General features: G+C 37.8%; 1 protein-coding gene across 3 annotated transcripts in view; it reads left to right on the top strand.

Annotated features, from left to right (window-relative positions):
* Positions 1-24,983, top strand: part of sphkap (SPHK1 interactor, AKAP domain containing) — a 166,083-nt gene extending 141,100 nt beyond the window's left edge. For 2 of the 3 annotated variants that reach the window (XM_051134669.1, XM_051134670.1), the window contains 8 exons: positions 64-201; positions 298-556; positions 1,890-5,268; positions 6,812-6,988; positions 11,881-11,964; positions 12,395-12,441; positions 20,153-20,337; positions 23,546-24,983. In XM_051134669.1, the coding sequence (XP_050990626.1) occupies positions 64-201; positions 298-556; positions 1,890-5,268; positions 6,812-6,988; positions 11,881-11,964; positions 12,395-12,441; positions 20,153-20,337; positions 23,546-23,701 (4,425 nt within the window). In that variant the 3' untranslated portion in view covers positions 23,702-24,983. The remainder of the gene's footprint in view (positions 1-63; positions 202-297; positions 557-1,889; positions 5,269-6,811; positions 6,989-11,880; positions 11,965-12,394; positions 12,442-20,152; positions 20,338-23,545) is intronic. The other variant, XM_051134671.1, reaches the window with a different exon arrangement.
* Positions 24,984-24,996: the final 13 nt, after the last annotated feature.

The raw sequence follows: 24,996 nt of genomic DNA on the forward strand, positions 1-24,996 counted from the left end.
AAGATAATGCGAGCAAAGACCCACATTTATGTGACTTGAATATTAGCATAAATTTCCCCACAGAAACTGGCCTCGGTGTGCCCAGAGCTGCCACGGTTAATTGAGTCTCTCGGAGTGCGGCAACCCAAAGAAAATGAGATTCTGCTTCTCAGCAGCCTAGAGTCACCGGACTCCTGCCAGCATGACCCCAGCCACCTACAGGTAAGATATGAATATAGAACGGAACATCTGACATAATTGTACAGCTTACAATCTGCCCGGTTGAACTGTGTTTGTGTTTATGTTTGTGTATCTCAGAGCCAGAGAACAGCGGATGTCTGCCTGGTGCATTGTTCCTGCGGGCGTCGCCCTGCCCAAACAAATAGTGTCATTTTTGAGATCAACAAATTCCTGATTGGACTACAGTCAGGGCAAGAGAGGCAGAGGCATGGCCGATTGGCTGGTCAGCGGGCTGCTGAAGATGACACCAACCGCTCTGTTTCATCCATCGAAGAAGACTTCCTCACTGCCTCTGAACAGCTTGGGGAAGACAGCGAGGATGACCCATTCAGAAATGGTACAGAAAACCAATTCATGCGTCCATCCAACCGATCAGTCGGAAACCTCATTCGAAGTTCATGTCTTATCTTCTGTATAGTATTTTCAAGTGTCCTTGTTGCACGTATGTGATGAGAAAATGCAACTTCAGTGCAGCTCTGGCACTTTCACTGCAACTTCCCTTCTGTTCACCTTCCGAATGGGCAGAAAATTGCTTGAATTATGGCTGAATGAGCATTCTGTGAGCCTGCTTCGATAAGAGTTGCACTATTTGGAGGACTGTTTGGGAGTGTTTCCACCCCAAGGTTATTTCTTACTTTAGTAACACAATGCAGCCCTAGTCGCTACCAATGAGATTATGGTTTTTAAAACAATTTGGACATGTCACATAAATTTGCATCCATACAAAGCACATACATAAAGTCTTTAGTTTTGCCTTTGGGAATAATTTGGATTTCAGCTTTTGTCTGGGTTGTGTTTGTTATAATATTCTTAATCAGAACTGCAATCTGCTATACTTATTTAGATACAAAGTAACCAAGCAACAGCATGGATGCATCAGAACATACAGAAGTGAAACAATTAATTCTCTTCAGTCTATGTTAATGAGTGTGCATGTGATAGAGAACGAGAGAGTTTTTGCAAATATGCCATGGAAGACTTACTAACATAGAAGCAATGTCCCCAAAATGTCTTGTGCATTTCTATTGTGCATGTCTGAAAGCTTGTTTGTCTTGCATTGTTCTGTGCCCCTGCTTTGGCCTCTAACAGTAAGGCAAAACCCAAATGTCTACATGTTGTGAGACTCGCCCTAAGTCTAATATTAAAGAGACAAGATACACTGGGCTAATCTATAATTAATCTCTCATATGAATTAGAAGTAACACTGTGTGAAGGTTATGCTCTCCTCAAAGCCAATGTAATATTCATAATCAGATCAGCCAAGATAGAGATCTGCATTTTTATCGTCTTGGTTATGGAAAAGGGAAAAACTGATACAAATACAACAGGACAGCTCTGATTGGACCGTCACTATATTCACTGGACGAAGGAGATGACAGGAGAGGATACATCTTGACATTTTTTTACCTCCTTTTGCAGTTTTGTCCTTTATTTTCACTCACACTTCCTCATATCTCGTGCTGTCTCTCCGTTACTAATTTCTTACTTGGTCTATGAATGGGCTTCATTTACGTGTGCTTTAAATCTGACTTTTTGAGTAGGATTATGAAACCTTTTTTAGAGGTCTGGCTTTAATCTGTTTCTTCTCTCTCTCTCTCTCTCTCTCTCTCTCTCTCTCTGTGCCCCCCACCCCATTCCTCACCAACCCTGCCACGTCTTTCTTTTTACAGATCCTGATATTTCTATCATGCCTGAGTCAATTAAGGTGTTGAGAGCAGCCCACACTCAAAGAAGGAGTGAAATAGAAAGGGAGGATAGTGAGGACTCTGAGACCCTCTGCACCTCTTCCAACTCCCAAAAGCTTTCAAGAACATATTCCGCCCCCTCAAGAGGCCCACCTGCTACCCCAAATAAAGTCAGTCGTCACACGAGCGAGTCAGCCGGTCACTATGCCACCAATCTGGCCGAGTCAGTCCTACAGGATGCTTTTATTCACTTGTCACAGGACGAACCTTCTTTTGTCACAGAGGCAGCTGTTAGTGTGTCCACCACCTCACAGAACTCAAGTGAAGGAGGCCATGCCACTGAGATGCCACCGAGGGCACGAGCCTGCTCTTTTGAACTTCCTAAAATCGTGATAGTCCAGAGTCCTGACAACAGTGAGGAGGTCACAGAGTGGCCAGATGCACAATCACATGGGACGTCAGAGCATGATAGGGTAAATAGAGCCAAAATGAAGCATGGTAGTAACTCCCAGCACAACTCTGCAATTGGACACACCGCTAAGCCAGTGGAAATAGCTTTGGCTTGTGCTGCGAGTGTCATCGGTACCATTACCACCCCTCAGGTCACAGAACAACTCACACTGGACTCAGGAGAAGAAGATGAGTGTGAGGACGAAGAAGGGGAGAGCGAGACCGAGCAAGGGGAGTATTCTTTTTCCTCTGCAGTTTGTGGAATGTCTCAGGTCGCTGGAGCCGTAGCCGCTGTAGATCTAGCAGACGACTCTGGGGATAATGAAGACTTGACAGACATGTACTCTGCCTCTATGGGACTTCTGTCAGTTGCCCAAGCTTCAACTGCAGTGCCTCTCCACTGTAGCATTGCAGAGGGCACCAGCGTTGAGGCTTTCAGAGCCAATGTGGCTGAAGTTCTCCTCAGGGAAGCTTCAGCTGTACTCACCCACAGACAAAGTTACTCAAGCATTGCAAACTTCCTTGAGACCACACATAACAAGATAGTGGACGGCATCACAAACCCAAGAAGGCCCTATCAGGAACAACAGGATCTTGATAACTTTACCCAGGAGATATCAGATAATATCTTTCAGTATGCCCTCGAGAAGGCTGAGAAGAGAAAAGAGCTTGAGGGTCCTGGAAAAGATGCCCCAAACATTGAGGGTTTCCTATTGGATTGTGTGAATAATTTGCTCTTTGATGTCTTATGTGTAACATCAAGGAAAATCAGTGACATTTCAAAATGTAATATGGGATCATGTGATGGGCAAGAAGGCAGCATCAGCTTTAGGGAGTATGAGGCTGATACCAAGTCTGGCAGAGAAGCACTGAGCCAATTACAGCATCTGATTGAGCCAAGCCAGGCTCACAATCATGGCGAGAGGCGAAGCAGTGTGGAGAAGTTGTCTGCTCTCATAGGGAAAAGAGAGAGAGAGCAAAAGCACATACAGGAGGAGAAAGAAAGTGAGCCAAAATTGAAAGAACCCTACAGACTTACTCTGAACAGAGTGACTGCCACTATGGCCAAAGAGCAATCTGACCTGCAAGGGCAGCTGGGCAGGAGCGACAAGAACGGAGACTCTGTGCTCCCTTCAGCTGAAAGCTCACCACTTCACATGCCACGAGGGAGGGCAGGCGGAGAGAGCGAGATCAGGCAGCAATCTTTATCGTCCTCTTCAGGAGCACTTGTGGCTCTTAAAATGGATTCATGTGAGTCCAAAACTCCTGTCACATGCTTCGCTGAAGACTTGGCGACCACAGTGGTCTCCATGGCTACAGAGCTGGCAGCAATATGCCTTGAGAACTCAAGCGGGAAGCAGCCGTGGTTCTGCGCCTTAAAGGGTGGCTCAGAAGGTCCAGAGGGGCTGCTTCTGCCCTGTCGCACAGCTGCAGCCCTCCGCCGGAAAGAGTCACAAAATGGCACAGCCGTCACCAAGAAACACAGACCTCCACGCCTCAGTGAAATCAAACGTAAAACCGAAGAACAGCCTGAACTCATGGAGCGTCTGGTCAACCGCGTTGTGGACGAAACTGTCAATCTAGACGAACCTACGACCTCTGATCCATTTGCACTCTTTGCGTCAGAGGTCACCGCCAGGATAATGAACTGCCCAGAATTGAGTGTGGTCGACACTTCCAAATCTGGCCAGTCGTCTCGCAGCCGCCTACAGTGCGAGAGATGGAGCAGCAGGGGGAAGGCATCAAGCTACGAGAGCATTCCAGAGGAGGACGCAGATCCTTCCGGAACATCAAACACTTTGGGACCGGGAAATAGGCTCGGGCACAATTTAAGCAGAGGTAGCTCTATCTCCAAGCAGTCCAGCTGTGAGAGCATTACGGATGAGTTCTCTCGGTTCATGGTGAACCAGATGGAGACAGAGGGTCGAGGGTTTGACCTTCTGCTGGACTACTATGCTGGGAAAAATGCCAGCAGCATCCTTGCAGCAGCTGTTCAGCAAGCTGCCAGTAAAAAAAACGGACACCTAAATGTGCGCACATCATCTTGTCTCTCTAAGCAGTCCAGCACTGAGAGTATCACTGAGGAGTTTTATCGCTTCATGCTGAAAGACATGGACAAGGAGAACAAGGACTACAGTATGACCAAGACCAAAGAGTGGAGTAATAGCCTATTACCCCCATCCCCCAGAACCCCGTTTTGTATCCGTCAGTCTTCTGTTCCCGACAGGCGATCCTCAGATTCCAGATTAACTGTAAACTCACCCATCAAGGCCAATTCATTCGATGGCTTTGCTCGAAATGTACACGGGGACTCGCTCAACATCTATCCAACCAACTCTGTGTCATCAACGGGACTCTGCAAGTCTGATTCCTGCTTGTATAAGCGTGGCCAAACTGACCAAATCACAGACATGCTGATTCACGAAACCTGGGCCAGCTCTATCGAATCTCTGATGCGCAAGAATAAAATAATTGCGGAGCCCTCAGAGGACAGTGTGGAGCTTGATTCAGCAGACTCACAGCCACATGTACAGCTCTTTGCTAACCGTCTAGCTGCAGACATCGTAGAGAGTGGCAAATCCATGCTTGGAGGCCAGCAGGACGGCGTTGTGGCTGCTTGTCAGCCACAAGTTCCAGTTGGGGAAAGGAGACACGGCTTTAAACAATCTCGTCGTGAAAATAATGGAAACCGGGCAAGTGTAGAGCATCAGGAAAATAGCGGTAGCCCTCGCAGTTCGTCCTGTGTGAGGCAAGCATGGCGTGGACAGAGAGAGGTACCTCTGATCCACATTGAACCAGATCAAAGAGAAGAGGCCTCAGAAGACAGGGGAAGGGTTGGGCCAAACCACAGAGAAGCATCCCATCAGATCCAGCCACAAAGTGGCAAAGAGAGTGAGACGGCAACCAAAAGCAGGTACAGTTTACATAAAAGCTCACATCCTTTTTTCTCAGAGGTTTAACCTCATTTTTTACTGCTGCTCCCTGCACAGTGTGCAAGAGCAAAGTTTGTAAGAAAACTAAGAGGGAAAGATTGCACAAGTATTAAAGGTGTCATGTATTGCATTTTTCTTAAATTGTATTCTGCCCTGATTTTACCACGCCAGTGGGTGGGTCAAAGAGGGGATGATAAAATAGGCATTGATCTGTGTCTGCACAGGCAGTTTTGTGCTGATGCATTAATCATTGTTATGTAATGAATAGACGAAAGTACAAAATGAGTTGTTTTGGCAGCTTGGTTTCAATAAAAGCTGTTTTTGGTGAACGGTAGGCCTGCACAATAAATCACATGCGATTGTCATGCGCATCTCGTCATTATAGCCGGTTCTGTGATTAGTAGTAAATCTCCATCACGTGCATTCAGCTGGAGCGACAATTAATACACAGAGCCGTAAATCACTGACAAGCTATGCAACATCGCGTTCATAATCGCAGATGAATTGCATTTGATTTTGAGCCCGATTTTGCGTAGCTTGTCAGCGATTTACGGCTCTGTGTAAATCACTCTACTGACTAGATGCACATGGCAATCGCATGCGACTTATCATGCAGCACTAGTGAACGGGGAAGTTTTTCAACGTAGTGTTTTTCTATAAAACAGTCACCTCTTAAGGCCAGGACACACCAAGCCGATGGTTGACCTTAGGCTCTCGTCTGGTGGCGCATGTCTGTCAGGCTAGTCTGTTTGGTGTGTTCCACACGTTGACTCTCATCGGGCTCACGTTGGCAGGAGTTCAACATGTTGAATCAGCGTCAGGACTGTCGGGGTTGTCAGGGAAAGTGAAAACTCTGGTTGGATGCCTAGTTTGGCGAATGAGTCATTAAAGTAAAAGTGATGAAAACGAGTAACTAATTGAAGGTGGCACAAACAGATTATTGTTATAGATGTTACGTGATCTTACCCAAGCATTTCAATATGTGAATATTATCATAACAACAACTTATTATCATAAGCCACTTAAAATGAAAAAAGTTATCAATGTTACTGATATTCAAAATGGCAAGCATCTTCCCCACTAGTTCTTTGAAGTCGGCTTGGTGTGTCCTGGCCTTTATTGTCAATTCATGACACCTTTTTCAGAAGTTTTCAGAAGACAACACAAATTTGACACTTTTGCTTTATGTATTGTCCCACATGGTGTTTAAAAACAAAACCACACATCTCAAGGGTTCTCTTCAGTTACGTCTATTTTTACCTACAGTTTTCTACACTACTAAAAAAAAAAACAGAGAAAGATAGATTGACATTATACCTACGTTCCCTTGATTTTTTCCTTTCCTTGACCATCTCTGGACAGCGAAATATACTGTGGGGCAAAATTAGCAATTTTAATTTAAAAAAAAAAAAGCTTTTTTACATAGAAAAGAACATCAGCTACTGCCTGAGGATCAGTCATCAGGTAGAATTACTGGCTCATTGTGACACTGCAGTTTTGCCGTGTGTCCTCTTTCCTCCTCAGCAGTGACAAAGACAGGGCCTCCTCAGTGGCCACAGCGCCCTCTGCAGATGTGGAGGTGGAGCGACGCTCTTTCAGCGCTAGCAGTGAGGAAAGTGGCTCAGGCAGTTGGGCCCAGATTGCCCCTGAAGACGACCCCCAGGAGGAGACCACCAGTAGCTTTATTCAGCTAAGCGAGGGGTCAGTCTTCCAGTAGACCATCATGCCTTGCTGGACAGTGTGGCTTCTCCATTTGGCTTTTCATTAATGTGCTAGATGCAAGACAGTGCTGGGCACATCCAGAGCGTAGTGTAGCACCCATATGTGAACCTGCTTCCCTCATCTTTACAGTAGCAATTTATTCATTTAGAGCTCCGGCGAGAGTAAAGAGTTAAAGCACTTACTTTGCCCTCACTGTATAACTAATATAACTGTTTTTACATATCTTAATTGATATTAATGTGATGTGGCTTGTGTGATTAGTCCTCAGCCAGACGCTCACATAACAGCGTTGTCTTGAAAGTCTGTAGTCGTTACCCTTAATTCACCTTCTAGCACACAAATGCGCAAACATAGTGATACACGATGAGACATAATGACTTGAAGAGGCATGCACATACAGAGTAATAAATATAAGAAAATTCCCTGCTAAATATTTGTGTTATTCCTGTTATGCAGTACTAGCTCTGTAAATTAAAAAAATGATTGTGATGTAATTTATAGTTTATAACAGACTTTCAGTCATGCATAATTCATTTTAACTTAATTATTTACACAATGGCAAGAAAATGATTTAAGGATTTCTAACAGAACAGAAGGGTGGAAATATAGCCAATTTAGAGTTAGCTTACATGAGGCTGTCAGCTTTGTTAACATCAAATCCTTTGCTAATACATCATAATCAAATGTAATGTGTTGTTTTCCCACAAAATATGTGTCTTCTCTTTAAGACATCTTAAAGAACCTTTTTTTTAGTTAGTGTCTTAGCATAAAAGTGGAAGCAAAGTTGAGGACATAGATTTAAAAAAATAAATTAATTAATACATAATAATAATAATTTTCACATTTGCATGTAATTTATTTATTTTTATTAACAGTGAAAACTAAAACCATAAAAAATGTCAAAATATAAAACAAAAACTTTTTGTTACTAAATTAAGTTAAATAAATGTTAACTGAAATAAAATAAAATATGTAAATATTTTTTAAAAATTCAGGTACTTGCCAAGGCAGCAGTTCTCAGATTTAAAAACAAAAACACAACACAATTACTACAATTACTACTACTACTACTAATAATTATAATTATAAAACTATTTTACTATATAAAATTGTGATACAGCTAATATGATTTCCATCTCCAAATTGTGAGTTTAATATTTCATTAAAATAAAATATATTTTATTTAAATAAGTGTTAACTGAAATAAAATAGAATATAAAAAAGTATTAAAAAAAAAAAAAAAAAAATCAGGTACTTGCCAAGGCAGCAGTTCTCATATTTAATAACAAAAACACAACACAATTACAAAAAATTAAAATGTAAAAAAACTAAAGCAAAATATTATAGCTATGTAAAACAATAATTATAAAACTATGTAACTATGTAAAATTGTGATACAGCTAATATAATTCCCATCTCCAAATTATGAGTTTAATATTTTATTAAAATAAAATATATTTTATTTAAATAATTGTTAACTGAAATAAAATAGAATATAAAAAAGTATTAAAAAAAAAAAAATCAGGTACTTGCCAAGGCAGCAGTTCTCATATTTAATAACAAAAACACAACACAATTACAAAAAATTAAAATGTAAAAAAACTAAAGCAAAATATTATAGCTATGTAAAACAATAATTATAAAACTATGTAACTATATAAAATTGTGATACAGCTAATATAATTCCCATCTCCAAATTATGAGTTTAATATTTTATTAAAATAAAATATATTTTATTTAAATAATTGTTAACTGAAATAAAATAAAATATAAAAAGTATAAATGAAAGAAAAAAACAGGTACTTGCCAAGGCAGTAGTTCTCAGATTTAATAACAAAAACACAACACAATTACTAAATATTAAAATGTAAAAAAAAAACTAAAGCAAAATATTATAATTATAAAACTATGTAAAACTATAATTATAAAACTATTTAAAATTGTGATAGTGTGATGCAGCTAATATGATTTCCATCTCCAAACTTTTAATATTTGAGTTTAATATTTAATGCTCTATATTAAGGTTTGTATGACAACCATGAAAATGCCCTGCATTAAAATGTCCCCATTTGTTTTCACATATGCCTATTTCTTTCTGTACACACATGTATAAACACACTCTAAGCCAGTGCCTGAGGTAGTGTAGCTCTCTGAAGTGAGAGAGATGCCATTTGCGAGTCCAGTCCAGTACAGCTATGTGAGTAAATGGCTCTGACAGCATGACTGGAGGTCTGGAGCAGAGCTTTCACCCAAAGACTCCACAGCCAGTGCTTATAGTCCTGACAGGATATGCCTCACACTGGCAGGCAGGTGCCATATGTCACATCCTGTTGACTCTAGAATGAAAAGGATGTATTGGGTGTGCGAGTCCCTCTTGTTGATTGAATCATGCCCAGCCTGCAGCGCTCACCGATGCTTCCTAACCTGCGCCAACTCAACGCCATCCTCACTTACCCAACCCAGTCTGGGTTATGCGGCCATTCGCCTCCATCTGGCTTTAACCCCCACTTCATTGTCTTTCCGCCCTGTCAGGAGGAAAGGTTACGCTCTGCTTGTTCACCCGGCTGTTGCCGGTACGGGCACAGGTGGCTCACGTTCATAGTCATCAGCTGGCAGTGAGTTGCTGATGATGCCCATGCTAATGAATCTCATGCCAGTGTTCATGCCTACTCGCTCTACTCCAAGCCCCGCTGCTGTTCACGGCTTAGTGATCATTGCTGACAAAATTAGTAGCTTCTGCATTGTTTGTACCCTTACAGATCCAACAACAAGAGTAAGCATAGAAGGAAAAAGAGTACTGGTAAAAATGTGGAATAATTAAGATTTAATATGTTGCTCAAGAAAGCCAAGGCTGCGTTTATTTGACCAAAAATACAGTGAAAACAGTAATAGTGTGAAATACTATTATAATTTAAAATACCTGGTTTTTATGTGAATACACTGCCCTCCAAAAGTTTGGAAACACCCCTGGCAAAGTGTGGTTTTGGATGATATCAGCATAAATCATTTTTTGGTGCAAATACATTAAAGTAACTTTTCATTATCATTGAAGACCAGCAATAATAATTTTCATTTTGATTACATAATAATGGCAATATATACATGTCAAAGTCAGACATGCCCCTTTGCCAGCTGTGATGCCTGGTTACTGGTTTAAACTCGGCCCAGGTTTTTAAAAGATTTTTGGGTCAGCACACCTTAATAGCTTCAACAACTGATTGCCAATTAAGTTTAGAATACAATGAATTTAGGCCCAGATTATGCAGAGCTGTAATTGCTGCTAATGGTGGATATTTTGATGAATCGAAAATGTAATTTTTTTCTATGTATGAACTGTTTATGTAAAAAAAAAAAATGTTTTCGTAGTTTGTGTTGTCCCTTTTCAGTGCAAAATTATCACAAATTAAAAAGGATTCATGCCCATATTGTCCAAAACCCCACTTTTCTAGGGTGTTTCCAAACTTTTGGAGGGCAGTGCATAGTGTAAAATTTATTTCTAATTCAAAGCTGAATTTTCAGCATCATTACTCCAGTCTTCAGTGTCACATGATGCTTCAGAAATCATTCTAGTATTTTGACTTGCTGCTCAAGAAACATTACTTAATATCAATGTTGAAAACAGCTACACTGTTTAAAGGAGAAGTTCACTTCCAGAACAAAAATGTACAGATAATTTACTTAGCCCCTTGTCATCCAAGATGTTCATGTCTTTCTTTCTTCAGTCATAAAGAAATTGTTTTTTGAGGAAAACATTTCAGGATTTTTCTCCATATAGTGGACATCTATGGTGGACATCTACAACTATCAACTTCCAAAATGCAGTTTACATGCAGGAGGAAGAAGGGTCTTATCTAGCAAAACGATTAGTTATTTTCTAAAAAAAAAAAAAAAAAAAAAAAATACGATTTATATACTTTTTAACCTCAAATATTTTATTTTCATCGATTTTAAAGTTGGAGGAGAAAATGAGATAGAAGGTTTTTGACATACCCTAACTGTACTGAACTGGAAAAGTTCATGCACAGCTAGACAAGACGAGCATTTGAGGTTAAAAAATATATAAATGGTCAGTTTGTTTAATAAATGACAGATCGTTTTGCTAGATAAGACCCTTCTTCCTTGACTGGGATTGTTTAGAGCCCTTTAAAGCTGCAATTAAACTGTTTTGGAAGTTCAAACTCATGGGCACCATAGAAGTCCACTATATGGTGAGAAATCCTGAAATGTTTTCCTCAAAAAAACATAATTTCTTTGCGACTGAAGAAAGAAAGATATGAACATCTTGGATGACAAGGGGGTGAGTAAATTATCTGTAAATATTTGTTCTGGAAGTGAACTTCTCCTTTAATAGTTTTCTGGAAACTGTGATATAGAACCATTCAAAAGTTTGAGGTAAGTTTCAATAAATAAATTAAAAAAGAAAGCAATTAATACTTTTATTCAGCAAGCATGCAATTGACCAAAGTGGCAGTAAAAACTTGTAATGTTATACAATATTACATTTCAAATAAATGCTGTTCTTTTGATAAATGTAAGCGCAAAAAATGTAACATTGATATAAATAAGCATCGTTAATAATTGAGTGCCAATAATAATTGAGCAGCAAATCAGAATGATTTCTGAGGGATCATTTCTCACTGAAGACTGACTGAGTAATAATGCAGAAATTTCAGCTTTGCATCACAAGAATATATTACATTTTAAAATATATTTAAATAGAAAACGATTATTTTTAAATTTTAATAATATTTCACAATATTACGAGCATAAAACCATTCAAAAACATTAAAAAGTCATAACTATTCCACATTTTTGACTGGTAAAGTATGTGTACGCATTTATCTTTTTATGCTTGTGTGTGTGTGTTTCAGAAATGGGAACAGCAGTGCTTCTAGTCTGGGTTTGGCAGACCTGGAGGGCTTTCTAGACTACTCCATCTCCAGCAACCTAATCAGGTATCCAACAGCAACACGCTAACCGCGGCACACTTACAGAGACTTGCTCAGAGCAGCGGAGCTAATGGCTGTTAAGCACTCATCCATAACCCAGAGCGCTGTCCAAATCCTTACATCTGCAGCTCCCCTCATGAGAATGCGGCCACAGTTAGAGGACAAGAAATTTGGGTCAAACTTGGATCACATTCTGTCATAATAGAGCGATAGTTCCTTGCACAAGTATGTAAATGTGCTCAGTTTGCTGTGTCTGGGAATCGTCTCAAACATGGCCAGTTCTAATGGGCGCCAAAAGCCTTCAGTCGTTTACTATTTTGAGCTCTTATTAGATGAGTGCAATACAGTCATGGCTCCTGAAGGGCTCAATGAGGTGACTGGAACACGGCCAGCATTGCTCTATACAGGATGATAATGATAGTGTCTCTGTTTGCAGCGAGGAGAGAGAGAGGAAGGCGTCACACTGCCAAGATCAGGCAGACGGTGAGTGATACGTCCTCTTACAACCCTCTACATGCACACATACATATTTGAATGAAAGAGCTGGAACTTCACAACTGTGTTTGGAATTAAAAAGAAACCATGCTATCGCTGCTCTTCACACTTCTGCGCTAATGTATTCAGTCTGAAGCCGTTTGCATTTTTCATTTTCTGGCAGTCTGATCTTTTATATAAATGTTACATGTTCTTCCTGAAAGTGAACTTCATGTTATTTCTCTGCGAATGAGGTTTTTTAAAGGGCACCAGAGGCTCACTTGGTGCCCTAGATGAGATACTTTTTCAATTTCAATTGTTCTTTATGCAGGTCTGAGAGGAAACTCTCTAGAACTTGATTTTGGAAGTTATTGAATGTAATTATTCAAATGCACTTGGCTCTGAAAGCTGAGGGGGCAGTGAGTGGGCATGACGCTTCTGAGACAGAAGTTAACATGTTGGACTGCTGAAGCAAACAACCATTGCAATAGGCTGTGTGATTAATCGAAATAAAACAAGCATTGCGAAATGACTCAGAGTATCAGATCGCAAAGGCTGCAAATGAATTAAATATATTCACAGTGTATTTTAGAGTGAAGCATGGCACTGTTATTTTGCACATGAACTGCTCACAATAACAGTGTTTTTAGCGTCTCACAGCAACTCAGACCCTGTTTACACATAAGATGTGTTTCGTTCAGTTGCATCACAAGTAGACAAGGGATACACATTCACATTTATATGTGGTGTCTTTTGTCTGCTTTTGAACGCTTTCCTGATCTCTTTGAGCGGAGGGTCTGTGGGCAGATGTATGTATGGGTGTTTTCTGAAAAGTAGGGATGTGACAAGATCCGATGTGTCTCGCCAGACCAGTCAGATCTCACGAGATCTCGTGACGATGTCCTCGCAAAACATTTTACAGTGTTTACTTTAGAGCTGCATGATTAATCCTTAAAGGGGTCATCGGATGCCCATTTTCCACAAGTTAATATGATTCTTCAGGGTCTTAATGACAAGTCTATAATATACTTTGGTTATTAAAAAACAACTCCCTTTTTACCTTTCCAAAATAAGCGCTGCAAAAATCATCTCATTCTGGTCAAGGCTGCTTTAAATGCAAATGAGCTCTGCTCGCCCCGCCTCTCTCTTCTCTCTGTGGAGAGCCGAGTCTGTTTATTTAGGTGCATTTAGCCACGTTTAGCCACTAAACTTGCTAACTAGCACATTGTTAGGAAAGGCGATCGCAAAGATTCATAAAAAAAAACCATATACTCATTTCTGCTGTAAGTGAAGCTGGATCATGAATGATTCGCGCGAACATAGACGGATATATGTAGATCGGGAGGCGCATTCCCTTCACAAACAAACGTAATCTACTGCATCTTCAGCAGCTCAGATGTTAGGAGTAAATGACGACCACTATGTTCATTATTACATCCAGCAACACAACACCTCAGTTGCTCAATCTGACATATTCTTGTCTAACCTACATCCCTGCTCTAGCATCCCTACAGCTGATCTAGTAAAACACTCATGTCAAAACAAAGCCTCTGTGGGTGTGACGCCACAACAACAGGCATCTGAGAACGATTTGAAAAAGGGGATATTATTTTTACAGATTAATTAAAAACCACTGCATGGATTTTTATTATTATAGGGTAGATTTGTACATACACTGCCAACACACATTAATGTTCAAACAACATGTAAAAGTGAACTTAGCATCCAATGACCCCTTTAAGAGATCGAGATCTCATTCAAACACCCACGCAATCTTATTCCTGAATGACAACGATTCAGCTATGTCTTTTACTGCTGTTTTACATCACAAGTGTCAGTGGAGCGTGAGAAACACGTTTTGTCCATGCCCATGTTAATGAATCAGAGGGTCGGCCATCATTACGCCTCCGATGTGAACCTGTCATTTACTGATATGTACAGCGACAAAACACACGCTGCTCGCGCTCCACTGACGCTTACGATGTGAAACAGGTGTTAAAGACATTCAAATCTGCAGTAATATTGCTGCTGATCCAGAAAGATCAGTACAAACAGTCTTTTCAACCACATTATAATCATTATTTCTGTGTTACAGATATTTATATAACAGAAGTACTGTAATAAAAGTTTATAGTTTGGATATAAACACTTATTGTCTACAGTAGCGATCAAAACGAAAGTATCTTAACACTTGTATGTATTGTAACGCTTATCCTCTTCCGCCAGGAGGTGGCAAAACTGCCCGTTTAAGAAAAGTATGTAATTGAATCATTCGTTCAGGAGATTCAATAGTCAAACAAGACTTAATGAATTGAGACACTGACTCCTTCACTGAATTTTTTTTTTTTTAATTTTGTTTAAATTAATATATGTTTTTAAAAGACTTAAGCAATAAGCATTTTGTCAGATCCACAAGTAAAGTATGTTATTTTGATTTTTGTTTTCAAATCTTTTTTCTCCAGAATTGTGACAGAATCATGATCTCCAGTTTATTAAAAACAACTGGAATTCTCAATTTGTCCAGAATCGTGAAGCTCTTGTTTAAATGTTATTACTGCATATAATTCATTAAAATGGAAGTTTAATTTCATAATGCACCTTTTTTTTTTTGCATTTTGTCTTTTTCAGTTGAATAACAGACTGTTTTCCCTATATATTTCATTACTGAGGATTTCTTTAAAAAAAGAGTCGCCTCGTTCTCGTGAACCCAGTCTTGTGTCTCGTGGGATAAGTGTCTCGTCACACCCCTAATAAAAAGGGGAATGATGAATGATAAGGTGAGCAGCAGCTTTCATTTCTGCTCTGATATCCGCACTGGCAAAAGAAGATTGTGCTATTTAGTTTTTTCGCATTCAAACAAAACTTACAATTTAAGCCGGCAAAGTTTAAATCTCGTCTGGATTTCTCGCTTCACCAACACGTCCCATACTGGTTAAGAATTAGGTCAGGAGGCAGAAAGGAAGCTTTTTTTTCAGTGCCTTGTGGGCAGTGTACCGACATGTAGATGAATCCCGAATTTGAGTCCTGGCTCATGGACCTTTCCCAATCCTGTCCCCCTTTCTCTCATCCACTTTGCTTCATGTCTCATATACTGTCCTAATAAAAAAGAAGGTGGGCTAAATGTATTCAACCACATTTTGACAACACTACGAAAGTGACGTTGTTAACAAAGGAGAAATGTTAAGAGTTCTCTGCATTTTGCTGCCAAAAAAGCTTGATGGTTTAACATTTGAAAATTAAGTTTTCAAATGTTAATTAAGACATATAGTAATAATTAATAATAATAATTATCACTGCTGCTGCTGTTGTTTTTTGCAGCATGGTGATCATTTTAATAGCAAATTTTGATTTAATTTTAGCCTTTTGACTAAAATGCCATTTAGTTTTAGTCATATTTTAGTTATCTAAATTGTTTTAGTTTTAGTCTAAACTGTAAAAAACAATTTGTTGAGTCAACTTAAAATAATTTGTTACCTGGCTGCCTTAAAATTTTAAGTTCAGTCAACTCAAAAAAGTTTATTCAGCTTGAAATGTTAAATTATACTAAGTGACAGCTGAGATATTTGAGTTGATTCAACTCAAAATTTTAAGGCAGCTGGGTTACTTAACCAACTGTTAAGTTTAGCAAACACAAATATCTAAGTTGTTGCTTAGTACAACTTAACATTTCAAGTTGACTAAACTTATTTGACTGAACTTAAAATTTTAAGGCAGCAGGGTAACAAATTATTTTAAGCTGACTCAACAAATTGTGTTTTTTATGTTTTAAAGTGCAGTTTTAGTCAACTAAATACCATAAGATTTTAGTCGACTAAATATACAGTAAATTTAGTCGGCTAAAAAATCTCTAAAATTTCCAAACTCATTATATAGTTTTGCCTTCACAACATGCCTTTATATTAAAATTAATTGGTCTTCTTTTCAATTAAATGCCAATGTTTATATAGGCTAATTATACATTCTTTATAACATCTTGTTTACCACATTCTTCGTTCTTTTAAGCAGACGTGTTTATTTCTATAAATAAATTTAGATTAATCTGTATTAGGCTAGTCAAGTGATTCAGTCAAGTGCAGTGAGTGATTTTCTGTCTTTCTTTTGTTGCTTGATTAACATCAGTGCCACAGATAATAGCAACTAAATTAGGCTGCTGTCCCTTGCGAATGCACGGATGCAATGTACTGATACACATCTGATATTCTCCCTAATGTTTACGTTTACGTAGACTTAATCAACTGTGTTTGCAAATTTTAATGTGAAAACTCGCAATTAGGGTTGTCACTAACGCTTATTTTGGTATTTGAGTAATCGGTCGATTATTCTGGCAATTAATCAAGTAATCAGATCATTTTTGTAGTATTAAAAATAGACCTAAGTGAGACTTTAAAGTAACTTAAAATACATATATAATAGTAATGAGGCAATAATAATTGGTTTGAATAAAATATAAAAAGTAATCATATGGTTTTATTGACAAAAACGTTAAAATTCATAATGTAATAAAACAATGTAGTTTTAACTTATGCACGTTACATATTATATCATATGCCTAAAGAGGCTGTCAACAGCCTGACGATTGTTTTTATACTTTACAGCGTGATCTAATCCTTGTTTCCACTTAATCTTTAATATTTGGCCACTTCTTTATGAAGCCACTATCATTTCTTGAACAAGAAATGGACATCACAAACTCAGAGTTTTATTTTATAAGTCGAGATGAACAATTAGCATGTTTAGAAAGATAATGATGTGTTCTCCGGTGTTAGCATAGGTTTATAAATTATTTACCTTACAAATCTGATAGAATGGTTCACATTGCTCCCAGATGAACATTATAAGCAACTCACAGCATATGCAAAAATGACTGTTTGTGTGGAGCAGCTTTTACTGTAAACAGAACAGAACATATTAACAACTATTTACTAATACCTTTATGAGCAAATCTAATTTTTCCCATAAAGACTGCACCACCAAATTTTTAAAGATTTAATTTTAAGTGTAATATATCCTTGTGTATCTTAGTTTCTATGTTCTGCCTAAAGTTGTGCAGCACAGCTGTTTGTGCGCTCAGGCTTTGGCAAATTATGTTCTTTGTTTGATTTTTCTAAGCTCCAGAAATGAAACTTAGAGTACCTCATGCACACAAATGGCTTAAAATAGTATTTCCTTATTATAATTCTAAAGGTTGCAAGCACAAATGTGGCATTGTACAAGCCCTGTTGTGGTTCCTCTGATCCTACTCGTGACCTTGATGCAGTTTTCTGTCTTGGCCATTAATCTTTGACCTCCTCTATCTGAGAAACATCTACACTGCATGTGCATTGCTTGCTCTCTGCCCCTCATCGCTCAGTGTGCTTCTAGTCTTTGGCAGACGGACAGGCGCTCTTGTGTAGAGAGAGAAAGCTAAAGAGACTTTTGCGTTGCCAGCACAAACTCACACTTCACAAATGACTCATTCACATGCAGGAGAACAAAAGAGACGTTCAGACACGGGAGCTGACAGGCAAAGCATCATCCTGCTGGGAGAGAGATGGAGGAATGAGGAGAGGGTGTTAAAATGGGAAGATGTGTGATAGAGCAAGAAAACAGAAGACAGATTAATTTTGGAACAGATCTTTACGTTGAGCGCAGAGGAGGAGCATAGAGATGTCATGATGAAATGAATATTACTGAGGCAAAGCTTGAATTGCTTTTAAAGAGAAGCTAAAAGCCAAGAAAAAATGTATAACTCTAGAAAAGTGGGATGGAGAAGAGATTAGCCCTCCTTTCCTAAAACAATAGCGTTTAGCAGTGAGACGGTGGGCTGTCTGAATGTTTAAGCCCCTCTTTATTTCCCGTGAGCTCTTTATTATTCACACTCATCCACATTCATATAGAACAGTGGATCTTAAAATAAAGGTCTCAACTCGCAATACATATTGGCTTTTGATATTATAATGTGAAATTTAAAACGCCAAGTATTAGGAGTAACTTGGACATTTCATCAGAATATGATCTGACATCAAATCTGTTAGCCAGTGATACAATATTTGCAGATACTTCAAAACATGCCACAATTTGATTAAATTTATAAGTCTGTATCGATATATATCAATACTATCAATATTATGTGCAGGGTTAACTAAAATCATATTTTCAAAAATTAACTTAAATGAAAATAAATATTAAAATGGTAATATTTTGCTGCTAGTTCCCAAGAAAATGTTTAGCATTTTTATTTAGCTTATCTTGATGTACTAAAACAACTAACACTTCAACAAAAATTAATAAAAAAAAAACTATATAAACATATTTTAAAAAATAGCAAAACAATAAAATTATCTTTAACAAATTCAAATAAAAAGTATAAAAAATAAAATCTATATCAAACTGTTAACTGAAACTATAATAGTCTTGATATTAAAGTAACACTAATTATGCGTTCAAATGTGTAAATCATTATTTTTATTAGCACATACACAAGCTAAAAAAAAAAAACATGAAAAAAAATCATATTAATATCTCTGTGATACTAAAATAAGACTAAAAAGCTGATTTATATTAGCCTGTATATTCAAAATAATAAATTAAGGTTAAAAAAGTTATAGAATTTTATTATTATGAAAAATGCAAAAAAAAATCATTTTTGATGAAAAAACATTTTCCAAAACTTGTTTTACACTCAAACTGCATGTAAATCAAAGCCATATATCTAAATAATTTGTGTTTAAAATTTGAGGTTGATATCTCAAAATGTTAGCTTTTAATAAGATTTTGTTTAGGCACAGTGCTAAACATTTTCACTAGGTGAAATTCACTTCCCATTATTTTCCAGTGTGGTCATTTTTGACTGCAAAATGTGTGACTATTTTTTCAGGACTATTTAAATGTTTTGAATCATGTACCGTTGACCTTCAAAAGTTTACATACACTTGATTCTTAATACTGTGTTGTTACCTGAATAATCCACAGCTGTGTGTGGTTTTTTTTTTTTTTTTGTTTGTTTGTTTTTTCGTTGTTTGTTTAGTGGTAGTTGTTCATGAGTCACTTGTTTGTCCTGAACAGTTAAAGTAATAGTTGCATATGAGTCTCTCAGTTGTCCTCAGTGTGAAAAGATGGATCTCAAAATCATACAGTCATTGTTGGAAAGGGTTCAAATGTTGAAAAACCAAAGAATTTATGAATAACAGCAAGCAGTTTAACTGTTCAGGACAAACAAGGGATATGTGAACAACTATCTAAACAAAAAAAAACAGCTGTGGATCATTCAGGTAACAACACAGTACTAAGAATCAAGGGGGTGTAAACTTTTGAACTGGGTGTTTTTTTTATACATTCAACTATATTTTCTCTTGTGGACTATATGTAAACTTCTTTTATGTGAAATATCTTGTTCAGGTCTGTACTAAAATAACATGCATTTTGTATGATCCCTCTTATTTTGGTAAAATAATTAACATTTTTAATTATTCTGAAAGGGGAATGCAAACTTTTAACCTTAACTGTACATGAAGTAAAATAATTCTAAAAAGTCAAAATGTAAAATTTTTTCATTCAAGAATGACCGAACAGCACCAGAGGGTTAAAAGTTGCATGTTTGTTAGTTCTTTTCATTTCTACACCAGCAAATGCTTTTTCTTACCTTTCCATCAGATTCTTGAAACATATTAGGTCTAAAGAAACACTCAGAATAACATGCACAGAAGTGGCTGAAAGTGACCGGTCTGGTTTTGTCTCACAGAAGTCACGTCAGGGCTGTCCACAGCCGGCAGCAGCTGTCAGCGGGAGCTTCTGGTGCTGAACTTCGACCTGGATTCAGAGTGTGTGGATGGAGAACTGAGAGCGGCGCTTCAGTGGATCGCCGCGTCTGAGCTTGGCGTCCCAGCGCTCTACTTCAGAAGGACTCAGGAGCACAATCTCACTAAGGTGAGGACAAATGGAGGTTGTGCGTTTGTTAGAATATCTAATCAGGTATAAACAGAATGTGCGCTGGCAGAACTACATGACTTTAACACCTGTCATTCATTAAGTTCTTATTTTCCTGATTTTATTAACGTGTCAGCTAGCAATAGGAGTTTAATACTCTGAGCTCTGGTAAACAGAGTAAACATTGCTTACATTTACAATATTTAAATCCATACTGCAGAATCAGAACAACATTTCAACAACAACTAACTTAACAAATAAACTGTGAAATCTATCTAGGTCTTTATTCTTACAGATAAAACATGCAACATGAATGCAATAAGGTCATGTGACTACAATGTTGCAATTTACAATTACAGAACAGTTCACATTTTATACTGTTTTAGAGCATATGATAAAGTGTACAGAGGCAGCGTTTTTTGCCCTGCAAACGAATTAGCCCCTGTGTCATTGTGCCCTTCAGCAAGACTCCAGGGGTGTGGAGCTGTGCAGTTTGTAGTCCTAAAACCTGAAAAAGAATTAGCATGGATTCCCTCTGGAATTTCTAATGGTTTTTTAGAAAGGCAGTTTTCGATTTGTGAGTAAAATAAGGTTTGTGGTTAACATCACTTAAAGGGGTCATGAATTTAGAAATCCAATTTTCCTTGATGTTTTGACATCAGAGAGGTCATTGTACTATAAAAACATCCTGTGAGTTTCAGAGCTCAAAACTTTCTTGTTAGTCCAGAAACAGCTTTTATTGCAACTGAGCTTAGAAAACGATTTCAGATTTTGTCTTTATGACGCACATTGCCGTTCAGAAGTTTGGGATCAGTACAATTTTTAAAGTTTTTTTTTTTTAAAGAAATCTTGCTCATCAAAGTTCCATTTATTTGGTTTTAAAAAAATACAGTTAAAAATTAAATGAAATGTGATTGCCATTTAAAATAACAGTTTTCTATTTTAATATACTTTTAAATGTAATTTATTTATGTGAATTTTCACCATCATTACTCTAGTCTTCAGTGCCACATGATTTTTCAGAAATTATTTTAATATGCTGATTTATTATCAGTATAGGACAGTTGTGTTGCTTAATATTTTTAATGAAGGATTCTTTAATGAATAAAATGTTCAAAAGAACAGCATTTATTTAAAATAGCAATCTTTTCTAACAATGCAAGTCTTTACTATCACTTTTTATCAACTTAACACATCCTTGCTGAATAAAAGTATCAATTTCATTCTATTTACTGACCCCAAATTTTAAACGGTAGTGCGTTTTGTTACAAAAGATTTCTATTTTAAATAAATGTTGTTCTTTTCATCATTTTATTCGTTTATTTTTATTCAAGAATTCTGAAAAAAGCATCACAGTTTCCAAAAAATAGTAAGCAGAACAGCTGTTTCTAACACTGATAATAAATCAGAATATTACAGTGATTTCTGAAGGATCATGTGACACTGAAGACTGGAGTGATAATGTAAATTATATATATATTTAAAGTATATTACAACAGAAAACCACTATTTTAAATTGCAATAATATTTCACAGTCTTAATTTTTTTCTGTTTTTAATGAAATAAACAGCCTTCATTAGCAGAAAAACTTTAAACTTTAAAAAAAAAAATCTTACTGATCCCAAACCTTTGAATGGCAGTGTAATAGTGCAAGTTCATATTCAATGACGCAGTCTACACTGCACAATTAAAGCTCTTATTTTCATTGTATTCGCACTGTTAGTTATGATGAAAGGATTTGTGAAAGTGCAAAATTTGAGTAGCAATGACAAGACCTTCTTGTGCTCAACAGTCTGTCATCAACTACACTACTTAACACTGAAACCTTTCATGTGACAGAAGTAGATCTAAATATAATGCTATAATCAGCACTTTTCACAATTAGTTAATCCCAATAGCTGTAGTACAAAATAGTAAAACCAGAATGCTAAAATCAAGGTGCATTTAAAATCCGTTAATGCATGGCAAGCCGTTGATTATCCTGCTTATTCCATGGTCATTTGCCAAGTTATAGACAAGTTAAAACTAATATTGCTCTTTGCAGTACAATATTTGACCGAATGTGCAAAAATGTTATTTTCGTCAGTTATGGCTCGTTAACTCTTGCGTTCTGCCCGCTTCAAATCAGACACAGAGATGAAATAGTGTGGTAAGATCACATTTATTTGAATGAATTATAGCATTTATTTCAAATAATTATCAAGGAAGAGAAAGAGAGAGGGAGAGATGGCAGTAGTGTGTGCATACCTGCATGCTGCGTCTGCGCGTCTCTCTCTACAAACAACTAATTAATACAAAAACGGTGATTTTACCACCTCATTCCTGAGGAATATAATGTAGCAATCTAGTATCTAGGCTATTTTATTAATGAAAATCACGGGGAAGCGTCGACAACAAATTTATGCATGCGCACAGCACAATGCGATCTCCAGCCTCTCTGTGTGTGTGTGTTTGTGTACTTGTTTTTGCTACATTGTGGGGACCAAATGTCCCCACAAGGATAGTAAAACCTGAAATTTTTGACATTGTGGGGACCGGCCTGCCCACATCATGTTAAAAAATGGTTAAAAATAGTAAATGATGTTTATCTGAAAATGTAACAATGAAAACATGTTTTCTGTTAGGGGTAGGTTTAGGGTTAGGGTTGGGTTAGGGGACAGACAATATCGTTTGGTCAGTATATAAACTATAGAAGTCTATGGAAAGTCCCCACAGTTCACAAAAACAAACGTGTGTGTGCGTTTGTGTGCATCAATTAAAGCAGCGCATTAATATAGAACAGTGATTAAATTGACTTGGAAGTACCTGTGCATTAAATGATTTTAATGCATATCTGCCAGCCAATCAGAATCCAGTATTCTGACAGACCATGGAATGAACATGAATTTAGAAACAGTACAAACCAGCAGTTTATGCTATTTTCGTAATCATTCATAGCCCATACAATATATACAATAACTCTATACTAACGAATAACACAACTAATTTCGCTTATGTAGCAACCAACACTTGTAACAGATTTCTAGGAATTAAAGTATTTGCGTAGATTTATTTGGCTTTGGCATCTGTGCATGTATATTACTGTTACACGTATGCTGCATAACAAATCTGATGTGTATATTTTAAATTTGACACAGTTAATCAAAAAAAGAATAATGGTATAACTCATAGCTCACGAAGAACTGAACAGCGTGTGTTTGTTTCTCAGTTCCACAGAGTGGTGCAGTTGGCGGGTCAGAAGGCTTGGCGTGTTGGTGACTTGTTCAGCGCTGTGGCTCAGTTCTGTCAGCTCCACCAGGACCTGGAGCACAGAGGACGGCCTATGCCCAGCCTGTTCGACTGGATACTAAAGACCAAGCGCTAGAGCGCCACCCATCTATGGACCAGGAGCTGGAGACGCCACATATCCATCCTGTTCTAGCACACGTATATAGTCAGGAGCCAGTGTGAAAACACCAACAAGCATCCCATCTGAGCCGCTAATACACCCTCACACAACCAAACTGTTTATAGACTCCAAGATCCCACAGACTCATCCACAGCCACCGTGACTGTACATCAGCACGTTTTTCTAGAGCTCAGCTGTGAAACTCTCTGTTTATCACAGAATAGCAAGGTTTACAAGACGTCCGCACGCATTAACGGCTCCCAGTCCCAAGATCCTTAGCATGAGGCTTCCTTAGTACCAAACTTGCCCTCTCTGACCACCAGCACATCCACATTTGATATCCTTAAGATTCACAGCTTGCACAAACCTTTATTCCGATACCTCCATCTCTGTCACACTTGTATATGTCTTTGCTAGATCACAGGAATTATGGGATGTACTGTAGGAAGAAATGCCTTGTCCATATATATGTGCTAGAGATGCACATTCGCATAGATTGTGATTTGAGGATATTTCCCTTTAAATTACGCATGTTCCTGTCTTTATGCGCACGCACCGTTAGATCCACCAATCACCAGCCAGCGCTGGTTAGAGGAACATGGTTTAAACTGACCAATCAGCCTTGACGTTTTGTAGCTTGCAGATTTTTACTGTACAACAAACCCGTTTCAAATGCACAATGTGACTTTTTATCAAGAATAACGGACGTGCAAGCTCTGGCGTAGAGATTTGAGGATATTTAAATGTTTGTATTTAAAGTGAAATCTAGTGAGATCCCATTCCAAATACACTTTGTTATTTTAAGTTTACATTGGCGAACACGTTCGGTCATTTTATTGTAACTCTGAGACTGAATTCTATGTTTAGTTTTGTGTGACTACTGTTATTTAAGAGATTTTATTTTGGCTAGATGTAAATAGTCTAGACTGTGAGCTATTGTACCTTTGGGCTGCAAATGGACATTTCAGTTTTCCGTTTTATGACAGACAGAATCGCAGCACTGAAAGTCTCACCAGACTACTGTAAAAGTTTGAATATAAAAGTATGAACATAAGAGTATATTTAAAGTACAAGTACAGTTTTGTCACGTAAAAGTTGACGTGTAAACGTGAAATCTGGTGGCGTTATGGTTTTCTCCGCATAGTAACATAATAGTAATGTGTTTTAATATCAGCGTTGAAGGCACACAACTGTATCCAGTCTGTCACGGTATACCTGAATGTATTTATCTTTTCAAAATAAAATTTGCGTACGGTGAGTTTGACGTCAAT

Source organism: Labeo rohita, chromosome 18 (assembly GCF_022985175.1).
Source record: "Labeo rohita strain BAU-BD-2019 chromosome 18, IGBB_LRoh.1.0, whole genome shotgun sequence".
In the NCBI taxonomy this organism is placed as follows: domain Eukaryota; kingdom Metazoa; phylum Chordata; class Actinopteri; order Cypriniformes; family Cyprinidae; genus Labeo; species Labeo rohita.